This window comes from Dreissena polymorpha, chromosome 1 (genome assembly GCF_020536995.1).
Source record: "Dreissena polymorpha isolate Duluth1 chromosome 1, UMN_Dpol_1.0, whole genome shotgun sequence".
Classification (NCBI taxonomy): domain Eukaryota; kingdom Metazoa; phylum Mollusca; class Bivalvia; order Myida; family Dreissenidae; genus Dreissena; species Dreissena polymorpha.
Window position 1 is genome coordinate 95,679,615 of NC_068355.1, and position 18,251 is coordinate 95,697,865.

General features: G+C 37.0%; 1 protein-coding gene across 1 annotated transcript in view; it reads right to left on the reverse strand.

Moving 5' to 3' along the window:
- LOC127841365 (glycogen [starch] synthase-like) overlaps positions 1–13,972 on the reverse strand; it is a 76,504-nt gene extending 62,532 nt beyond the window's left edge. The window contains exon 1 of the mRNA XM_052370174.1: positions 13,737–13,972. Coding sequence (XP_052226134.1) covers positions 13,737–13,884 — 148 coding nt within the window. The 5' untranslated portion in view covers positions 13,885–13,972. The remainder of the gene's footprint in view (positions 1–13,736) is intronic.
- Positions 13,973–18,251: the final 4,279 nt, after the last annotated feature.

An 18,251-nucleotide genomic window follows, 5' to 3' on the forward strand; every position in this document is an offset into this window, starting at 1 on the left:
ATTTACTAGGGGTGTCGTTCCAAATTTGAAATCCTGAAAATTAGGCCGGTGGGCTTGGAACCGCAGCCGCAGGAACACAACAGGAATAAAGGGCAGATCCCCAACCCCATCCAGAGCCCTTACTAATTGTTCTTTTTTATAGTATTTCCAATTGTATTTTCAGGTGATTACAATTTAAAATATTATAAACCACATCGTCCGTATCACCGCATGTGTATTCGTCATTCTATTTCTTCTATAAAGAACTTTGAAAATAAATTATAATCAACGAAAAAATAATGTATCCGAAAACGACAGTCCGAAAATTTTTACGCGTTTAACACATTAAATAAAATATGCATATCGTTTGACTGCAGACATTGCAAAACCTAGCAAATATACAATTTGATTGACATATTGCTTTACAATAGCATTTTTTGTGGGTAAAAAACAAGTTAATTATCACCTTTCAAATTAATTATCACCTTTTAATTTCAAACGATAATCAACAAACAGGTGTAACATCGTCGAAATAGAACTAATTATTTAATTATCATCCGTTAATTCAGATCGATAGTCGGGAGAAAGGTGTTAAGTAATCAGCTTAGAAATAATTTATTTATTGTTACCCTTCTTTTAATTTGTTAGTCTTTAAATACGATGTTTGCCAGCGGACGCTATATTGTTGGCAGACGACAAGATCAACTGTGTTTTCTAAGTGTACAGTGTCTGCGCATGAATGACCCACTGTGTGAGCAAACTCAATGCTGATTGGCCAGCTACCACTGTGTGAGCAAACTCAATGCTGATTGGCCAGCTACCATGTGCGCTTCAATAACAATAACAAGAGCACCGCCTTGCGGGTGCAGACCGCTCATCTATTTTTCTTTTTAAAGGTGTAGGGACCTATCTCAATTTCAATCACAAAGGAGGGAGGGGTGGAGTGAAGAGGGGTGTAAAGTGTGGGGGTGTGGTCATTTATTACATTATCTTTCAAAAATGCAAAAAAAAATGAAAAAATAATTATTTTTTTTGGGGGGGGGGGGGGGGATTCTTGGGTGGGATGGTTGGACGGTATTTCAAAAATAAAATAAAAAAAATATTTGTGTTTTTTAACCATGTTTGAAAAAAAAAAGTGATGTGTTTGTCAGAAACACAATGCCCCCTATTGCGCCACTTTGAATTTTTTATAATTTTTTTACCTTTGACCTTGAAGGATGACCTTGACCTTGAACTTCCATCACTCAAAATGTGCAGCTTAATGAGAACGCCGCTTTGAAATATATTTTTATCACATTTGACCTTGATGGATGACCTTGACCTTGAAGGATGACCTTAAACTTCCACCACTCAAAATGTGCAGCTTCATTATAACGCCACTTTGAATTATTTTTTTACCTTTGACCTTAAAGGATGACCTTGACCTTGAAGAATGACCTTGACCTTGAACTTCCACCACTCATAATGTGCAGCTTCATGAGAACGCCGCTTTGAATTATTTTTTTTACCTCAGCGCCCTCACACTACTTTGCGGGAAGGAGTCCGCAGCCCTAAGAAGGGGGAATTTTTTGTAAATGGGGGAATTTTTATTAAAAAAAACAACAACAACTGTGTTTATCTGTTATAAACAAATATTTCTATAAATGTGACTGTCTATAGGACAGAAAGGTGGACTTTTACTCAATCTTATGACCATTTACAGTAATCTAATTTAAATGTGGGTCGGTAGGTAGGCTTTTTTTCTAACCACAACCAGGGACCTATACAAACATTGTTTGTATAGGTCCCTGCCACAACACTTAATTGAATATTTAACTCAATGAGAATGTCATTATTTTCAGGTATCAGCAGTGTGAAATGCAGTACTAATTTTCAGATATACATTTGTAGTTCTTAATAAGATGTTTGATCCAGATTGTCTTTATCTGTAAATTATTGTACAAATAAATATTCTTTGAAAACTAAAGACTGCATTTTTAATAAAGCATTTATTGACTAGAATAAATGTAAATGAAACAAAACATTATTAAAAATAACAGTTCTGAACGATTCAGAAGCTTTCCTCAGTTGCGTAAATTTCGGACATAAAATTCGGACACGGATTTTGTAACAGAAAAAGCTTTTGTCTTTATCAGTAAATTACTGTACAAATAAATATTCTTTGAAAACTGAAGACTGCATTTTGAATAAAGCATTTATTGATTAGAATAAATGTCAATGCAACAAAACATGAACAAAAATAACAGTTCTGAACGATTCAGATGCTTTCCGCAGTTGCGTAAATTTCGGACATTACATTGGGTACAGATTATATAACAGAAAAAACGTCGGCGGTTAAAAAACAGGGTTGGTCGGGTAACTGGAAACAAGACTTCTTTTTCGTTAGAACTATATTGGACAAAGCAATATAACGGACCGTGATATATTGGAGTCAATTTTCCACTTTAAATCAGCAATATTTTTTATTTTTTTTTACATTTTCTGAGGGGAAAAAAAATCAGTTTTGGGGGGAAAATAATATACTTTTCAGGTGGGGGACTGCAGCCGAAATTTGGCGGCAGCTTTAATAGATTGAGGGCCCTGGACCTTGAAGGATGACCTTGACCTTGAACTTCCACCACTCAAAATATTAGTGCTGCAATAATATACCGGTATATCGGTATATATCGCAATACGCAATCCGCATATTGTATTGCGATACGATTTTCATCATACCGGTACGAAAATTTTACAAAAATGCTTCCACATTTCGTCCAGAGAAGTCATCCGAAATAATGATATCAAGGTAAACAAAACAAAGCGGTGTTTAGTAAAAATAAATTGTTACGTAAAAATAGCATTATAAAAAGTCTATTATATGGAGTAGCGTTGTTACATGGGAGCATTCGTTCGATGCTTTTGAACAAATTATAGTTGAATTAATTACACACAACTGGAACTGTTTCCTTTGATTATGAAATGAGCATTATTAAATTTGTAATCCGAATTTCAGAAACACGCTTCCGAATTTCAATGCTAACACGACAATTAACAAGATGCGTTTGTGAAACACAATGTCCCCCTATATGATGTTTGACCTTGAAGGATGACCTTGACCTTGTGAAGGATGACCTTGACCTTGACCTTTCACCACTCAAAATGTGCAGCTCCATGAGATACACATGCATGTCAAATATCAAGTTGCTATCTTCAATATTGCAAAAGAATTCATAAAATAAGCGATTTGGGCCACATATATTTGACCTCTGACCTTGAAGGATGACCTTGACCTTTCACCACTCAAAATATGCAGCTCCATGAGATGCACATGCATGCCAAATATCAAGTTGCTATCTTCAATATTGCAAAAGTATTTACAAAATAAGCGATTTGGGCCACATATATTTTACCTCTGACCTTGAAGGATGACCTTGACCTTGAACTTTCACCACTAAAAATGTGCAGCTCCATGAGATACACATGCATGCCAAATATCAAGTTGCTATCTTCAATATTGCAAAAGTATTCATAAAATGAGCGATTTTGGCCACATATATTTGACCTCTGACCTTGAAGGATGACCTTGACCTTGACCTTTCACCACTCATAACGTGCAGCTTCATGAGATACATATGCATGCCAAATATGAAGTTGCTATCTTCAATATAGCAAAAGTTATTGCAAAATGTTAAAGTTGGCGCAAACAGACCAACAGACCAACGGACCAACAGACCAACCAACAGACAGGGCAAAAACAATATGTCCCCCACTACTATAGTGGGGGACATAAAAATTATAGCATCAAATAAAAAGTGTTTTATCCTTTGTCTCAATAAAAAGCGCATGAAAATTATGCAGACATGTAGAGCGTCGCATGGAAAGTGGGGGTGTATTTTGTGTTATACAAACGGGAACATCACGTCAGGCGATTTACACGTGTTCAGTGACAAAAAAAAAAGCCCCGATTGGAAGTTTTTTCATCACATCTTTAACTAGAAATGGCGCGGCAGAGGCCGACGCGTATCCCCACGCCGAATGTTTGACCTAGGTGTGCCCGAGGGTTGGTAATGGGGCCATGCATAGCTGAGATTGACCGTATTGTCATAAGAGAAGTTCATCATCAATTAGAAGTGAATTGGTGTAGAAATGAAGAAGTTATAGTAAAAGGCAATTTTGGGTGGGTGTGACATATGTGGGCAGGGCGCCCCAGGGTTGGTAATGGGGCCATGCATAGTTGAGATTGACCGTATTGTCATAAGAGAGGTTCAGTATCAATTTGAAGTGAATCGGTGTAGAAATGAAGAAATTATAGTAAAAGGCAATTTTGGGTGGGTGTGGTCTATGTGGGCGGGGCGCCCCAGGGTTGGTAATGGGGCCATGCATAGTTGAGATTGACTGTATTGTCATAAGAGAAGTTCAATATCAATTTGAAGTGAATCGGTGTAGAAATGAAGAAATTATAGTAAAGGCAATTTTGGGTGGGTGTGGTCTATGTGGGCGGGGCCCCAGGGTTGGTTATGGGAACATGCATAGTTGAGATTGACCCTAATGTCATAAGAGAAGTTCAGTATCAATTTGAAGTGAATCCGTGTAGAAATGAAAAAATTATAGTAAATGGAATTTTTTGGTGGGTGTGGCCTATGTGGGCGGGGCGCCCCAGGGTTGGGATTAGGGCCATGCATAGTTGAGATTGACCCTAATGTCATAACAAAAGTTCAGTATCAATTTGAAGTGAATCCGTGTAGAAATGAAAAAATTATAGTAAATGGAAATTTTTGGTGGGTGTGGCCTATGTGGGCGGGGCGCCCCAGGGTTGGGAATGGGGCCATGCATGGTTGAGATTGACCGTATTGTCATAGGTGAGGTCCAGTATCAATTTGAAGTGAATCGGTGTAGAAATAAAGAAGTAAATGTAAAATAACCTAAAAAAATGAGTGATAATTTCTGACGCGGCCCCACCCCAACCCCTATAACTTTTGACCCAGGGGTCAGATCAAAATTCCAAATAGTGCAGGGTCGCACATATGCTCATAGCTACCATGTGTGTAAATTTCAAGGTTCTAGTGCTTTTAGTGTAGGAGGAGATAGTGGCCAGGACGGACGGACAGACGGACGGACAGACGGACGGCGGAGATCACCACAATATCCCCACCTTTTTTTCAAAAAGCGTGGGGATAAATACTGTGAAACCATTTATTTTTTTACAGCACAAAATTTCGTCATTTTTATAAAAATGACGATTTCGTCAGCACTTAAATTCGCCGATTTCTGATTTTGAATTTTAAAAAAATGCGTCAGTCAATATCCGATTTGTGTGTAATACATACTCGCGATCAATCGCAGTTGCAAAAAATCGTGGTATGAATGCGGGAACACACTTGAGAATCACTGCAGGAGGTGGGGCCTGTTTGTCACATGCCAATTAACTAGTCTTTTGTTATCAAGGGACAGTAATGGACCCTCTTAATGTATGCCATTAACACGTTCATTGTTATGATTAGCGGACAAGTGGGATCGAATAACCGTTAACGAGTGTTTGTAACAACGAAGCCAATTGCCAATCGGGTATGTGTTCTAGTTGGTATGATTTTTATTAAAATGCTGTCAATACTGTTTTAAAACTGTTTGTGTTATACGAAAGAGGTTCCAGTTTGTCAAGTGGTTTCTTTTTCAAATAAAATGCTTTTTTTATTCTGATATCAACATTAAAATTAGAAACTCTATGTGAGTGTTTGTTCTTAAAAAGTAAACTACCGGTATATAAATCAATAATGTCAATAATTTATAAATAAATAAATTGAACATATAAAATAGTAATAAGTGTGGTTAAACGCAAACAATCAAACAACAAACAGCAATTAAAATATTCTTTATTAATTTGTGATAAATACGCATGTTGATCATACATCGTCATCTTTTCATTTGGTTTATTGTCTTTCATCGGCATTCGCTGCGTGATGGCTAATATGCAACACCCCTGAAAAACACTATGCACCTAATGGGTAATAAAGTTATAAACAATTAGCGCTAATTCATTACCATTCTACATAAACAAAGTCAACGCATTTGATACAGCTGTAATGCACACGCGTTTTAAAGAAGTGTCACATGTCAGTTAAGTACCTTGTGTAATCTACATCCCTTTGTGTCAAAACCGGATTAATCTTGATTACGAAACAGCAGTGAATGTCTGCATGGATTATGTTGGAAATTAATGCCTCATGTCTACGGTAAAGTTTTAAAATATTGTTCAACTAGGTGTTTGTTTTTGTTCAAACATAGAGCATGATTGTTCGTTTGGATCTTAAATTCGCCGATTGGTCGATTGACGAAATTTATGAAAATTAATGCCTGACGATTAATAATGGTTTCACAGTAGTATCAAATGCCAAAATGTATATGATGCTTAAGAAAATTGGTGATTGTTTGTGTTTCTTGTTATTCTTGAGCACTTTTATAGTAGATATTTACCAGAATTTGCTTTAAAACTGGAATATACAGGATTATACACCGCTTTGAATTAAAAAAAAAAATTACCTTTGACCTTGAAGGATGACCTTGACCTTGAAGAATGAACTTGACCTTGAACTTCCACCACTCAAAATGTGCAGCTTCATGAGAACGCCGCTTTGATTTTTTTTTTACCTTTGACCTAGAAGGATGACCTTGACCATGAAGGATGACCTTGACCTTGAACTTCCACCACTCAATATGTGCAGCTTCATGAGAACGCCGCTTTGAATAATTTATAAAAAAAATTACCTTGAAGGATGACCTTGAACTTCCACCACTCAAAATGTGCAGCTTTATGAGATACACATGCATGCCAAATATCAAGTTGCTATCTTCAATATTAAAAAAGTTATGGCCAATGTTAAAGTTTTCGGACAGACAGACGCTATATATTTGACATTTGACCTTGAAGGATGACCTTGACCTTTACCTTTCACCACTCAAAATGTTCAGCTCCATGAGATACACATGCATGCCAAATATCAAGTTGCTATCTTCAATATTGAAAAAGTTATGGTCAATGTTAAAGTTTGCGGACGGACAGACACCATAAATTTGACATTTGACCTTGAAGGATGACCCTGACCTTGACCTTTCACCACTCAAAATTTGCAGCTCCATGAATACACATGCATGCCAAATATCAAGTTGTTATCTTCAAAAGTGAAAAAGTTATGGCCAATGTTAAAGTTTTTTAGGACTGACTGACAGACAGTTCAACTGCTATATGCCACCATACCGGGGGCATAAAAATTATTTTTGGGGGGTGGGGGGTGGGGGTATAGTGTGAAGGTGTGGTGGAAATTTATTAGATGATCTTTAATTAAAAAAAAAATAATGGGGGGATTGAGGGGGGATTCAGGGGGGATTTGGAGGGGGCATGGGGGATGGTTTGGGTGGAGTCTATTGTGGTATGTCAGGTAAGAGTTGTTTTGTCAAAGCAGGGCCCTCACACTACTTTGGGGGAAGGGGTCCGCAGCCCTTAGGTGGGGGAATTTTCGCAGCGTTTCCCTTTTTGGGGGATTTTTTTACTTACTCTCTCATTATTTCATTTGTACATGTTTGCACTATATTCATTGCATTTTTCATAATTTAGTATGTTTGAAAAGTTTAAATTGAAATAGAATTGAGATATAATAATCAGGAGACACATCTTTCTATAAAAAAAAAAAAAAATTTTTTTTTTTTTTTTTAAGGGGAATTTTTCCCCAAAAAGGGGAAAAAAGTATACTTTTCAGGTGGGGGACTGCCACCGAAATTCGGCGGCAGATTTGATAGATTGATGGCCCTGCAAAGTATCAATCAAATCTTATCATATATAACAAAGTTATGGCAAATTAAGCAAAATTTAATAATTTGACCTTGAGAGTCAAGGTCATTCAAAGGTCAACGTAAAATTCAACTTGCCAGGTAAAGAACCCTCATGGTAGCATGAAAGTATTTGAAGTTTAAAAGCAATAGCCTTGATACTTTAGAAGTAAAGTGGATCTTAACACAAAACGTTACCATATATTCAAAGTTAAAGGGCCCATAATTCCGTCAAAATGCCAGTCAGAGTTACATAGCTTTGCTTGCACAGTCCCCTTACGATAGTTAGTAAGTGTTGCAAGTATGAAATGCATAGCTTTGATACTTTAGGAAAAAAGTTGACCTTAACACAAAACTTAACCAAATTTTCAATATTCTAAGTATAACAAGATATGTGTTTGTTAGAAACACTATGTCCCCTTTTGCGCTGCTTTGAAGCTATATATTTGACCTTTGACCTTGAAGGATGACCTTGACCTTTCACCACTAAAATGTGCAGCTCCATTAGATACACAGTCATGCATGCCAAATATCAAGTTGCTATATTCAATATGGCAAAAGTTATTGCAAAATGTTAAAGTTGGCCCAAACAGACCAACCAACCAACCAACCAACCAACCAACAGACCAACCAACAGACAGGGCAAAAACAATATGTCCCCCACTATAGTGGTGGGGGACATAAAAAGGGCACATAATTCTCTCAAAATGCCAGTCAGAGTAACATAACTTTGCCTGCACAGTCCCCTTATGATAGTTAGTAAGTGATGCAAGTATGAAAGCAAAAGCTTTGATACTTAAGGAATAAAATGGACCTTAACACAAACGTTAACCAAAATTTTCAATTTTCTAAGTATAAAAAGGGCACATAATTCTGTCAAAATGCAAGCCAGAGTTATCTAACTTTGCCTGCCCAATCCCCTCATGATAGTAAGTAAGTGTAACAAGTTTGAATTCAATAGCATTGATACTTAACTTAACCGGACGCCAACGCCGCAGCAAAGGTGATAACAATAGCTCATAATTTTTTTCAAAAGATAGATGAGCTAAAAATAATATGTGGATAACATAGACAGTTAATTGACGTGGCCGAAAAATACGCAGTCCGATTTTTTTTAGAATTTTGGGCTCAAAAAAGATCAGGACCGGCGGCAAAAAAATAGGTAGGGTCAGGCCGCCGGAAACAAACAATTATTTTTTTACGCCTAAATGTCTCTGCGCATGTAAAAAAATGAACCTGGGAGACATAAATAATAAATAAATATAATTGTATGTCAATATTAGCAAACTGTATATAGACCGTTCAAGAATCGATAAATTGACCGTCGCCATATTGTCAGTCACATGACTGTCCGCCATTACACTACTGCCAACTTCTGCGAGTCAGCGATTCCAAAAGCCAAAGACGTAGCAAATACCCGCTTCGCCGATGTCGGATAAATAAATTACTTAATGAATAATTTTCAGACGATTATCACATTTTTTGTTGTTAAATTGATTGTTTGAAGTTGAGATTGATTGTTAAAAATAAAAAAATTAAAATGCTCTTGTGTGTTTGTTTTGTGTGTGTGTGTGTTAACAAGTGGTAATCATCGGCGAAAATTTGCCGGTTCAGTCGCTCATATTATTTTGATTAGACATTTTACTTATTACTTGTTACAAACAATTCACGCATGTCTTGTTGTGTTGATTTTAATAGCCGCAACATCAAGCAGATTATACTTATTAAAGATTCTCGCGCAATTAATTAACGCTAATTGTTTGAAATGGGTAAAACTCTATACTCTAAAATCATAACATATTGTATTAAGTATGGTATTTTTGATACGCCTTCTATTATTTTTCTTGTTCTAACTGATATCAGATATAAACAAATTGTTGTTTGGATTTAAATTTTATTTTGTGAGCTGGAATTATGTCTCGTACAAAAACCCGAACTTTTAGGAGAGTGATATTGATCTTAGCGATCTTTTAGGAGATTATATGGAAGATGAAGAGAAAGTGACTATATCTAGTTGAGTAGATTTTCATCTTTGGAATCATTTAACAGCTATAAACCAAACATCTTAAAAAATGTATTTTATAGGTTTTTGCAGTAACGCAAAACATATGGATAACAACGCTTGTTTAGTCAATTAATCGAAACGAAACTCTGAAAAAAACACCTAAATAATATTTCAAAAATATATTATTTAGTACCAAAAGAATTTTTTAATGCATTTATTGGCATCTTAAAAAAACGCGTCATTAGCATCAAAGTAAAGATTATCTGAAGACTGAAAGGCCGACAATTTGACACAACAAAGAGCTCTATGCATAACCATAAGCCGTATTATTTTTTGCAGAAAAGCTTCAATAAATTACAATAGTAATACATCTAATTATAAAAATATAATTATGAACGGCATAAGTACGTTAGTGTGATAAACACGTGAGTGATAGAAAGTGTAAGGGGTGCATTGAATATAAACGTACTACAAAGCCCTATTAAAAGCGAAGTGCATGACAGTATTTACATGTAATTTTAATTTGATGTTTTTTTTTACAGAGAATGACGCTATTGAGGAATATTAACATACAACTGAAAAACACAACTTGACATGATGCAAATTAAACATGTGTATTCATGTATATTGAAAACTCGTTACTAGTGAGTATGAGTGGCAAATATCTAACATTTTAACACACATATATCTAGATACATATTTTTTTTAAACATTATTTACCCCCGTTGGTATCAAATGTAATTTCTTGTTTTTATGATGTCGTTCGTGCATTGCCGTAACATTAAATCTTCATACGAAATGACGTAGTTTTAATTAACCGATACCCGCTAAATACGTTAAATGTTATGTTTTTAGGTAAATTTTACAGTGTGGTTTATGACACCCCGGGATGACTACAAGTTGTTAGTTAAGTCTGGATAATATCTGATCAAAACGAGATAATCGGATTATGCCAAACAAACGGGCAATTCAACACTGGAATGGGAAGGATTACACGATTTTAAGATTGATGCAAATAATCATATGATAAATATTGCATTTAATTTTATTAAATGGTTTTTTTTAAATGTGTCAACGTGTTTCTTTTCCTAGACAAATACCAAAAAAATGCACATTTTTCAAACATTTTTTCTGTTAAAACACTAGCTTAACATCTCTTCTAGCAGAAAAACTTTATTTCCGGAATTTGCATGACAAACAAAAAAAATTACAAAAAGAAAGAAATTTATCCGTTGAATAATTGGCGCTCTCTTATATATGTTACCGGTTGTTAGGCAGTAGTGTGATGGGGGACGCGGAGAGTATTCAGGGGAGATACACTGTAACTCCAATATAAGGCGCTCCGTTATAACGCTGAATCCAATATAACGCGGGGGGTGCTTGGATCCCATTTTTTCTCCAACCTTCCATTTCTGATTCAAATCCGTATTATGCAACTTCATGTATTTTCAGACAATTCAAAGATGGCGGCAATCACATGTTGATTGCTTTATTCAACCGTCCGTTGAACCGATTATAATCGCCTCGAGGTTAGACATCACCGACAGCTAATTGGTGTTAATCTGTTGTGTAATGTCAATAAAGGTGTGAAAAACTCGCATGTCAGTGTTTATTACATGTATTCCTCATCAGAGCGGTTCAGTGCGATAATTTCCATAAGTTAAGTGCAAGCGGGATAGTTATACAATTAAAGTAATTCAAAACGATTAAAACATTCTTACTTTGATATGGTTGCAGTTTGACTATATTAAATGAGCGGCTGTGAAATATACTGACCACTGTATAAAACAACTTTTTCTGTCATTTCATTATCATTCTAGTATTATGTCATTTAATCTTTCAGTTCATGTATAAGACATTAAATAATGCAGACGATTTATTTACATGCGAACACAGTGTACCGGTAATTGTTAACAGAGTTTCACTTTCATTTTCGCGCGGTATCAGAAAGTCCCCGGGAAACACGTTTTTTGCATGCGTATGACGCAATAAAACATTTTTTGTACATGAATCGTATTGCATTCAATCTAAATTTAAAGTCGCTCATCCAATTAAAGCTCTGCCCCATAATGCACTGTACTCTTTAACACTTCTGAAAATGGCATATATGCGTACGGTTGTTTACGAATTTCTTAAACATATATCGTCATTTATGTTCAAGATTATTATTTTTTAAGTGATGTTGCAATTTTATTGGATTATCGGATAAATGTGCACATAAGAAAAGCGGTATGTATACTATTATCGATACGATTCGGTTTATATGCATGTATTTGCGTCAACACAGAATGGCAATATACATGACCTATATTATTGGCTATTCTATACCTGTTGTTTTTTTTTATAGCGCCCTGCAGTAAATGAGCTCAAAACTTATAACGTGGATCCGTTATAACGCTGTTTCGCGGCTTGGACCCCATTGACCGCGTTATATTGAAGTTACAGTGTATTTGGGTAATTACTAAAATCTGGAACGGTCTATTGACAAAAACTATTATAACCTATCTAGTATGCATATCCTTTGCACACCTGTAACGTATTAGAATGTACACGTTTTTTCTCTCCTCAAAACCGGGGCGATTTTTACATTGAACGAATAAAACGTTAAAGAACACATACAAATAACGAGTTTGCATTTCAATAAATTTCAACAATATAGCAAAGGTATCTCAAATTATCAACAATAAACATTTTAATATGTGACTTGAAACATTTGTATTAACAGCATGTTACTAATTATCCTAATACAGTCGATTGGTGTATAACAGATAGCTAAGGACTTCGAGTCTAATTTCAACATAAACACCATGCATTCAGTAATTAAACCTAGATAGACACGTCTTTCCTATTAAAACATGCCAGCGGTTTTAAATTTCCCAAAAATATTATTTGTTTACAGCGCGAATTTCATGGTACACTGAATCAGCCATTAAAGGATCGCTTAGGTCTTTATCGGATTACATGTGTATCGTGTTATTTATTAAAATTTGACACAGCATTTGTAAAAAATAATTACAATATATGTACATTTCCAGAAAGGAAATTCATTTCTGCGTTTAAGAAGACCAAATTCATGGAAATTGCTGCACAATTGATGAAGTAATTGCTGTTCAAAGCGATGCACCCTATATTCGGGTCATTTTGAGTTGAATCTATATATAGATTTGATTACGGAAAATATGTTTTCAGAGAAATCGATTTTTCATTATAATTTGATTATTTTTCATTAAAAAAGATGTTTTTACTTATTAATATCATAGCCACACGCTTACCACATGTGTATTGGACAACTTCAATTGGGTTTATATTTATTTTGAGACAATCCCCACATTCCTGAATATGGGTCACCACATGTCCGTTATTCACTAAATCCCGAGTTGCAGCTTCCATGCTTATTTTACGGTGTGTAGAAATACTGAAATCCCCCGAAATCCCCTGAAATCCCCTTATTTTACGTGGTACGCATCAATTTGGTTTCTGAGCATTCTTACTTTTGTAAAGGACACATAATACTAAAATATTACATCAATGAACATTATGTTTACCAAACAAAATCTGCAAAATTAAAGAAACCATGTGTCTGCACTTTTCCTGTCGTCATAAAAAACGGTGAGTACATAACGTGACCTTGTTTTGCTTTGGAAAAAAGAAACTGTTGTAAACATTGACACACATCAACAAAAACATGAATCGACTTGACAATGATAGGCTATTTGTATTAAATTAATAGAAAACTATAAATCTTAACATAAAATAGAAGTATTTTGCAAAAAACGTTTAAGCTATCCGTTACTCACTAAAATCCGCTATACACAAATCGACTGTATTGTATACGTAACGCATATATCCAGTGCGCTTTCGGTAATGCTATTGCGTTTTCGGTTAATCTAGTAATCTGGATAGACATGCTACTTATTAAAGCTCAGAGCATTCAACTTTCAAGAACAACTACCTTTATTTGCAACTTCCCATGCACACTCGAAATGCCAGCGATTCTGGGCTGCCGCAGTGGCCCCTCTGTCCATAGCATAAACATCGACATCATCTGCATCTTTAAATGCGCGAAAGAAACTACTGCTTCTTCGTCTAAATGAGGCCATTTAAATTATCACCTCTATGTGACAGTTTGTAGAAGAAACATGTTAAAATTGTGGGTCAAGGACAATATTAATCTTGACGGAGAGACGCTTGCGTAAATCACGAAAAGCGTCTGCCCGCACGTAAGTACCTAAGTGTAATATGCGGCCAAATCTTCCTAATATATTGAAACAGCAGAATATAAGAAATGCAGTCTGGTCCGCACATAATGTAGTCCCGAAAACTCGGGCGGCGACATGTAAATAAACTCTGAATAACACACGCACGCACGTATGCACGCACGCACACACAGAGAGAGAGAGAGAGAAAAATGCAGTGCGCTGTCTGGTTAGCGCAGTGATTGTTGGGCGCCGGGGATTGTTTCATGCATGTCTCACTTTGTTGACCGGATTCAATTCCCGTTTCGGCAGCATGTGAATTTGGTATCATCATCATCATTATCGTCATCATCATCATCATCATCATCATCATCATCATAATCATCATCATCATCATCATCATCATCATCATCATCATCATCATCATCATCATCATCATCCTCGACTTCGATGAGATACTTCACAAAATCCTATTGGGCATCGGGTGAAGGTGCGGGTGATTGTGCATGTGCGCGGGGTCGGATGCGCCAAATATAAAACGTGACTTAAAATGTCCAACTTGTATGTACACTATACATATACACTGTTAATAATAGCCCGTCACACCCCCACAGCCGGCTGTAGCTCGCTGCCTTAAAACTGTCAACTGTGTCTAGCTGAAGCACTTGGTCGGGTAGACGATTCCACGGAACAATAACTCGTGGGGAGAAAGAATGTTGATACGCATTTATCTTACAGTGGTAAGGGATGAATTTCATATCGTGTCGAACTGATGGGACATGCAGAATTGATGTTGGTACTGCTACTAGGCTGTGCACAACTTTATACATAAGTACTAAGTCAGCGTTAGGCTGGGTTTCCATGTCTCCGCGTCCGCGTTCCGTGTCCGTGTGTCCGTGTCCGCGAAAAAAACTAACTGGTTGAAATCTGTTGGAGCGATTCCATGTATCCGCGTTCCGCGTCCGCATTTTTCGTCCGCGAATTGCGTCCGTGAAGAATCGCTCGGTGAGCGATTTTTCACGGACGCGGACTCAGTACACGGACGGAAGTGAACACGAATGGTCGACTTTCAAGCATAAATATTAGTGAAAAAATAATATATTTAGTAAGTGATCACCCTGAAATATACAACCAATGTATGAAAGAATACAACGACAAAGACATTGCATCAAACGAATATATATCGTATGCATATTGTACACTCTTTAATCGCTTTTCAAAAGACACAGTATATATTTCAAACAAGATATAACGCTATAAGAAGTCGCTATTTATGTTCTTTTTTGTCTATGCGGGTTCACATACAAGTTTTGAAATCTGTTATACGAATAATCAGCAATGTTTATCAATATAACTATGCTAATTGTCATTAATTCAGCCTGTCCAGAGTGGCTTTTCAGCTAGTTTCGGCTTCCTGCACTGTGGTGTTGGAGATATTAGCTGATAGCGGTATGAAACAATGAGATAATTAGGATTGTTGTATACCTTGGGTTATGACAATATTAAAATATTTTGTTAATAATTATTAATAACTTACCAAGGTCCTGAACTCTTCATCGTTCAGCTCTAATTCTCTAATACGATGGTAGTATTACCGTACTTTTGACGGTTTTTTATGATGGCACGTGACCAGTACCTATGTCTGCGTTTCCGTCTACTAACATGCAGTGCTGCCGCAGCAGTCATCATAAAAATGTGTGCTCTTCTAATAACGTTATCCTAATCCAAGTACCACCACGTTTGGAATGAACTTTTTACACGGAAAGGCTTAAGTAATAGGCGGATGCATGGAAACGATACTCCGTGTCCGTATACGGAACGCGGACACGGAACGCGGACCCGGAGCGCGGACACGGATGCATGGAAACTCGGCCTTATATCTTCGTTTTTCCAAAGAAGGCCAATTAAGCTGCTGGATCATTAAAGGGGCCGTCCAACAGATTTTGGCATGTATTGAAGCTTGTCATTAAATGCTTTAAATGCTTTATATTGATAATCGGTTTGTGATGAACAAAGGGGCAATTAAACAATGGGTGGTTAAAAATGCTGAAATAAGAAGTGTCAAAATTGGCGTAAACAATTAAATAAAAACATTTACATGTTTCAAGAGGATTTAGTTAATCTGTAACAAGGTATGTTTTTACGGACATATGGGTTGAAATACATGTAGTTTCTTTATGTTATGTTATGAATCAATCAATTTGTTGTTTGTTTTCGTCCTTATTTGTGTTCATTCATTGGATTCTATTTAATCTGAAAGAATTTAAATTTCTGAGTATTTTGTTGTATTTTAAAAGGGTCCCGAATATGATTGAAACCTTATCACGATGCGGATCATCAAACTCAAACAATAGCAGAATGGTCGCAGTGTTGCCGGCCAAAATTTGAGCATGTGCAAACGTGACGTCATTATCGGAATCCCCAAAACCTCCTATACTTTTACTCCAGGACAACAGGGGTCAGTGGTTCGAACCCAGTTGAGGGTTACTTTTTTTTCTTTTCTTTATTTTATTCTCGATTTTTCACTGGAGCATTTTATTTCCAATGTTTACAATTATCAATTATTGCAAGCGCTCCGACGATGCCTTCGACAAGTTTTGGGTTGACGTCAACAGCCAGCTCGATGACGTCGACGTAGGAGAGCCAGTGGTTCCCAGGCGACGCAAGATGCCGAAACGCTATGACGTTGGAACCGGGGCCCACGAGTATCCAGCCACAGCACGTGATCGGTACCGCCAGGTCTACTTTGAAGCATTCGATTTGGTGATCGCGTGTATCAAGGACAGATTCGATCAGCCAGGCTACAAAACCTACACATCCCTCCAAGACCGTCTTGTGTGCTGCGCCCGTGGTGGTGACTACGCCACTCATCTGCGGAGCGTAATGGACTTCTACAGGGACGACTTCAACGAGCAGGCGCTCACCACTCAGCTGGAGACGTACCAGGTCGCCGTACGGGACAAGAAGGTCAAGACCATCACGGACATTGTCACGTTCTTCCGCGACTTGCCTCCTGAGTCTCGCCTCTTTTTCTCGGAGGTGATGCGCGTCCTCTGCCACGTCCTGGTGCCACCAACGCCACCAGCGAGAGGTCCTTTTCCGGCCTGAGACGCCTGAAGACGTACCTCCGGACGTCTATGACACAGGAGAGACTCACCCACCTCATGACGCTCCACGTGCACAGGTGTGCTACCGACGCAATGGACTTGTTAGATGTTGCCAATTAGTTCGTCAGTGTGAATGAATCACGGTTAACTATCTTCGGGAAGTTTTCATAGAATGTGACACTTGGCATTAACATTACGCGAACAGTGCATGATAAATTGTGGCTTAAAAATAAATTATCCGTAATTTTTGTTTATTTAACTTAATTTAATCATATTTATTCATCCTGCAGTGCGTTCAGTTACAGCGAACGTTCGCTATAGTTCGCGAACGGTCACGAACGTTCGCTATTGAACGCTCGGTTCGCCGCGAACGTTCGCGAACCGAAGCGAACCCTCTCGGGAGGTAGTTCGCTAGCGAAACCAAGATGGCGGACAAATAAATATGTTGTATTTGTTCAGTGTACCTTCGATATTTGTTCTTTTTTTGTAGTACATAAAGTGAATTGAACAATAAACAAAGTGTATAGGAGGTTTTGGGGATTTCGATAATGACGTCACGTTTGCGCATTCTCAAATTTTGGCCGCCAACACTGCGACCATTCTGCTATTGTTTGCGTTTGATGATCCGCATCGTGATAAGATTTCAATCACATTCGCGACCCATTTTAAGAACAACAAAATACTCAGAAATTGAAATTCTTCCAATTTAAGTAGAATCCAATGAATTAACACAAATAAGGACGAAAACAAGCAACACATTGATTGATTTTATGTAATCAACATAAAGAAACTATTTGAACCTATATATGTCCGTAAAGACTTACCTTGTTACAGATTAACTAAATCCTCTTGATACATGTAAATGTTTTTATTTAATTGTTAACACCAATTTTTACACTCCTTATTTCAGCATTTTAACCACCCATTGTTTAATTGCCCCTTTGCTCATCACAAACCGATTATCTCGGTATGATCGGATACTGTCCAGACAATAACTAAGAAAACAGGGTGTAATAAACCCAGGGACCCATATTTGTATGACTCAGTATGGGGTCATTAACCACATGTGTCTTGTCATTAAACACAATTTATGATACCTCCGTGTCATCTCTGGGCATATTAAGCCAAAAACTTAACAGTTGCTTTAATAAAACATTTGAACAT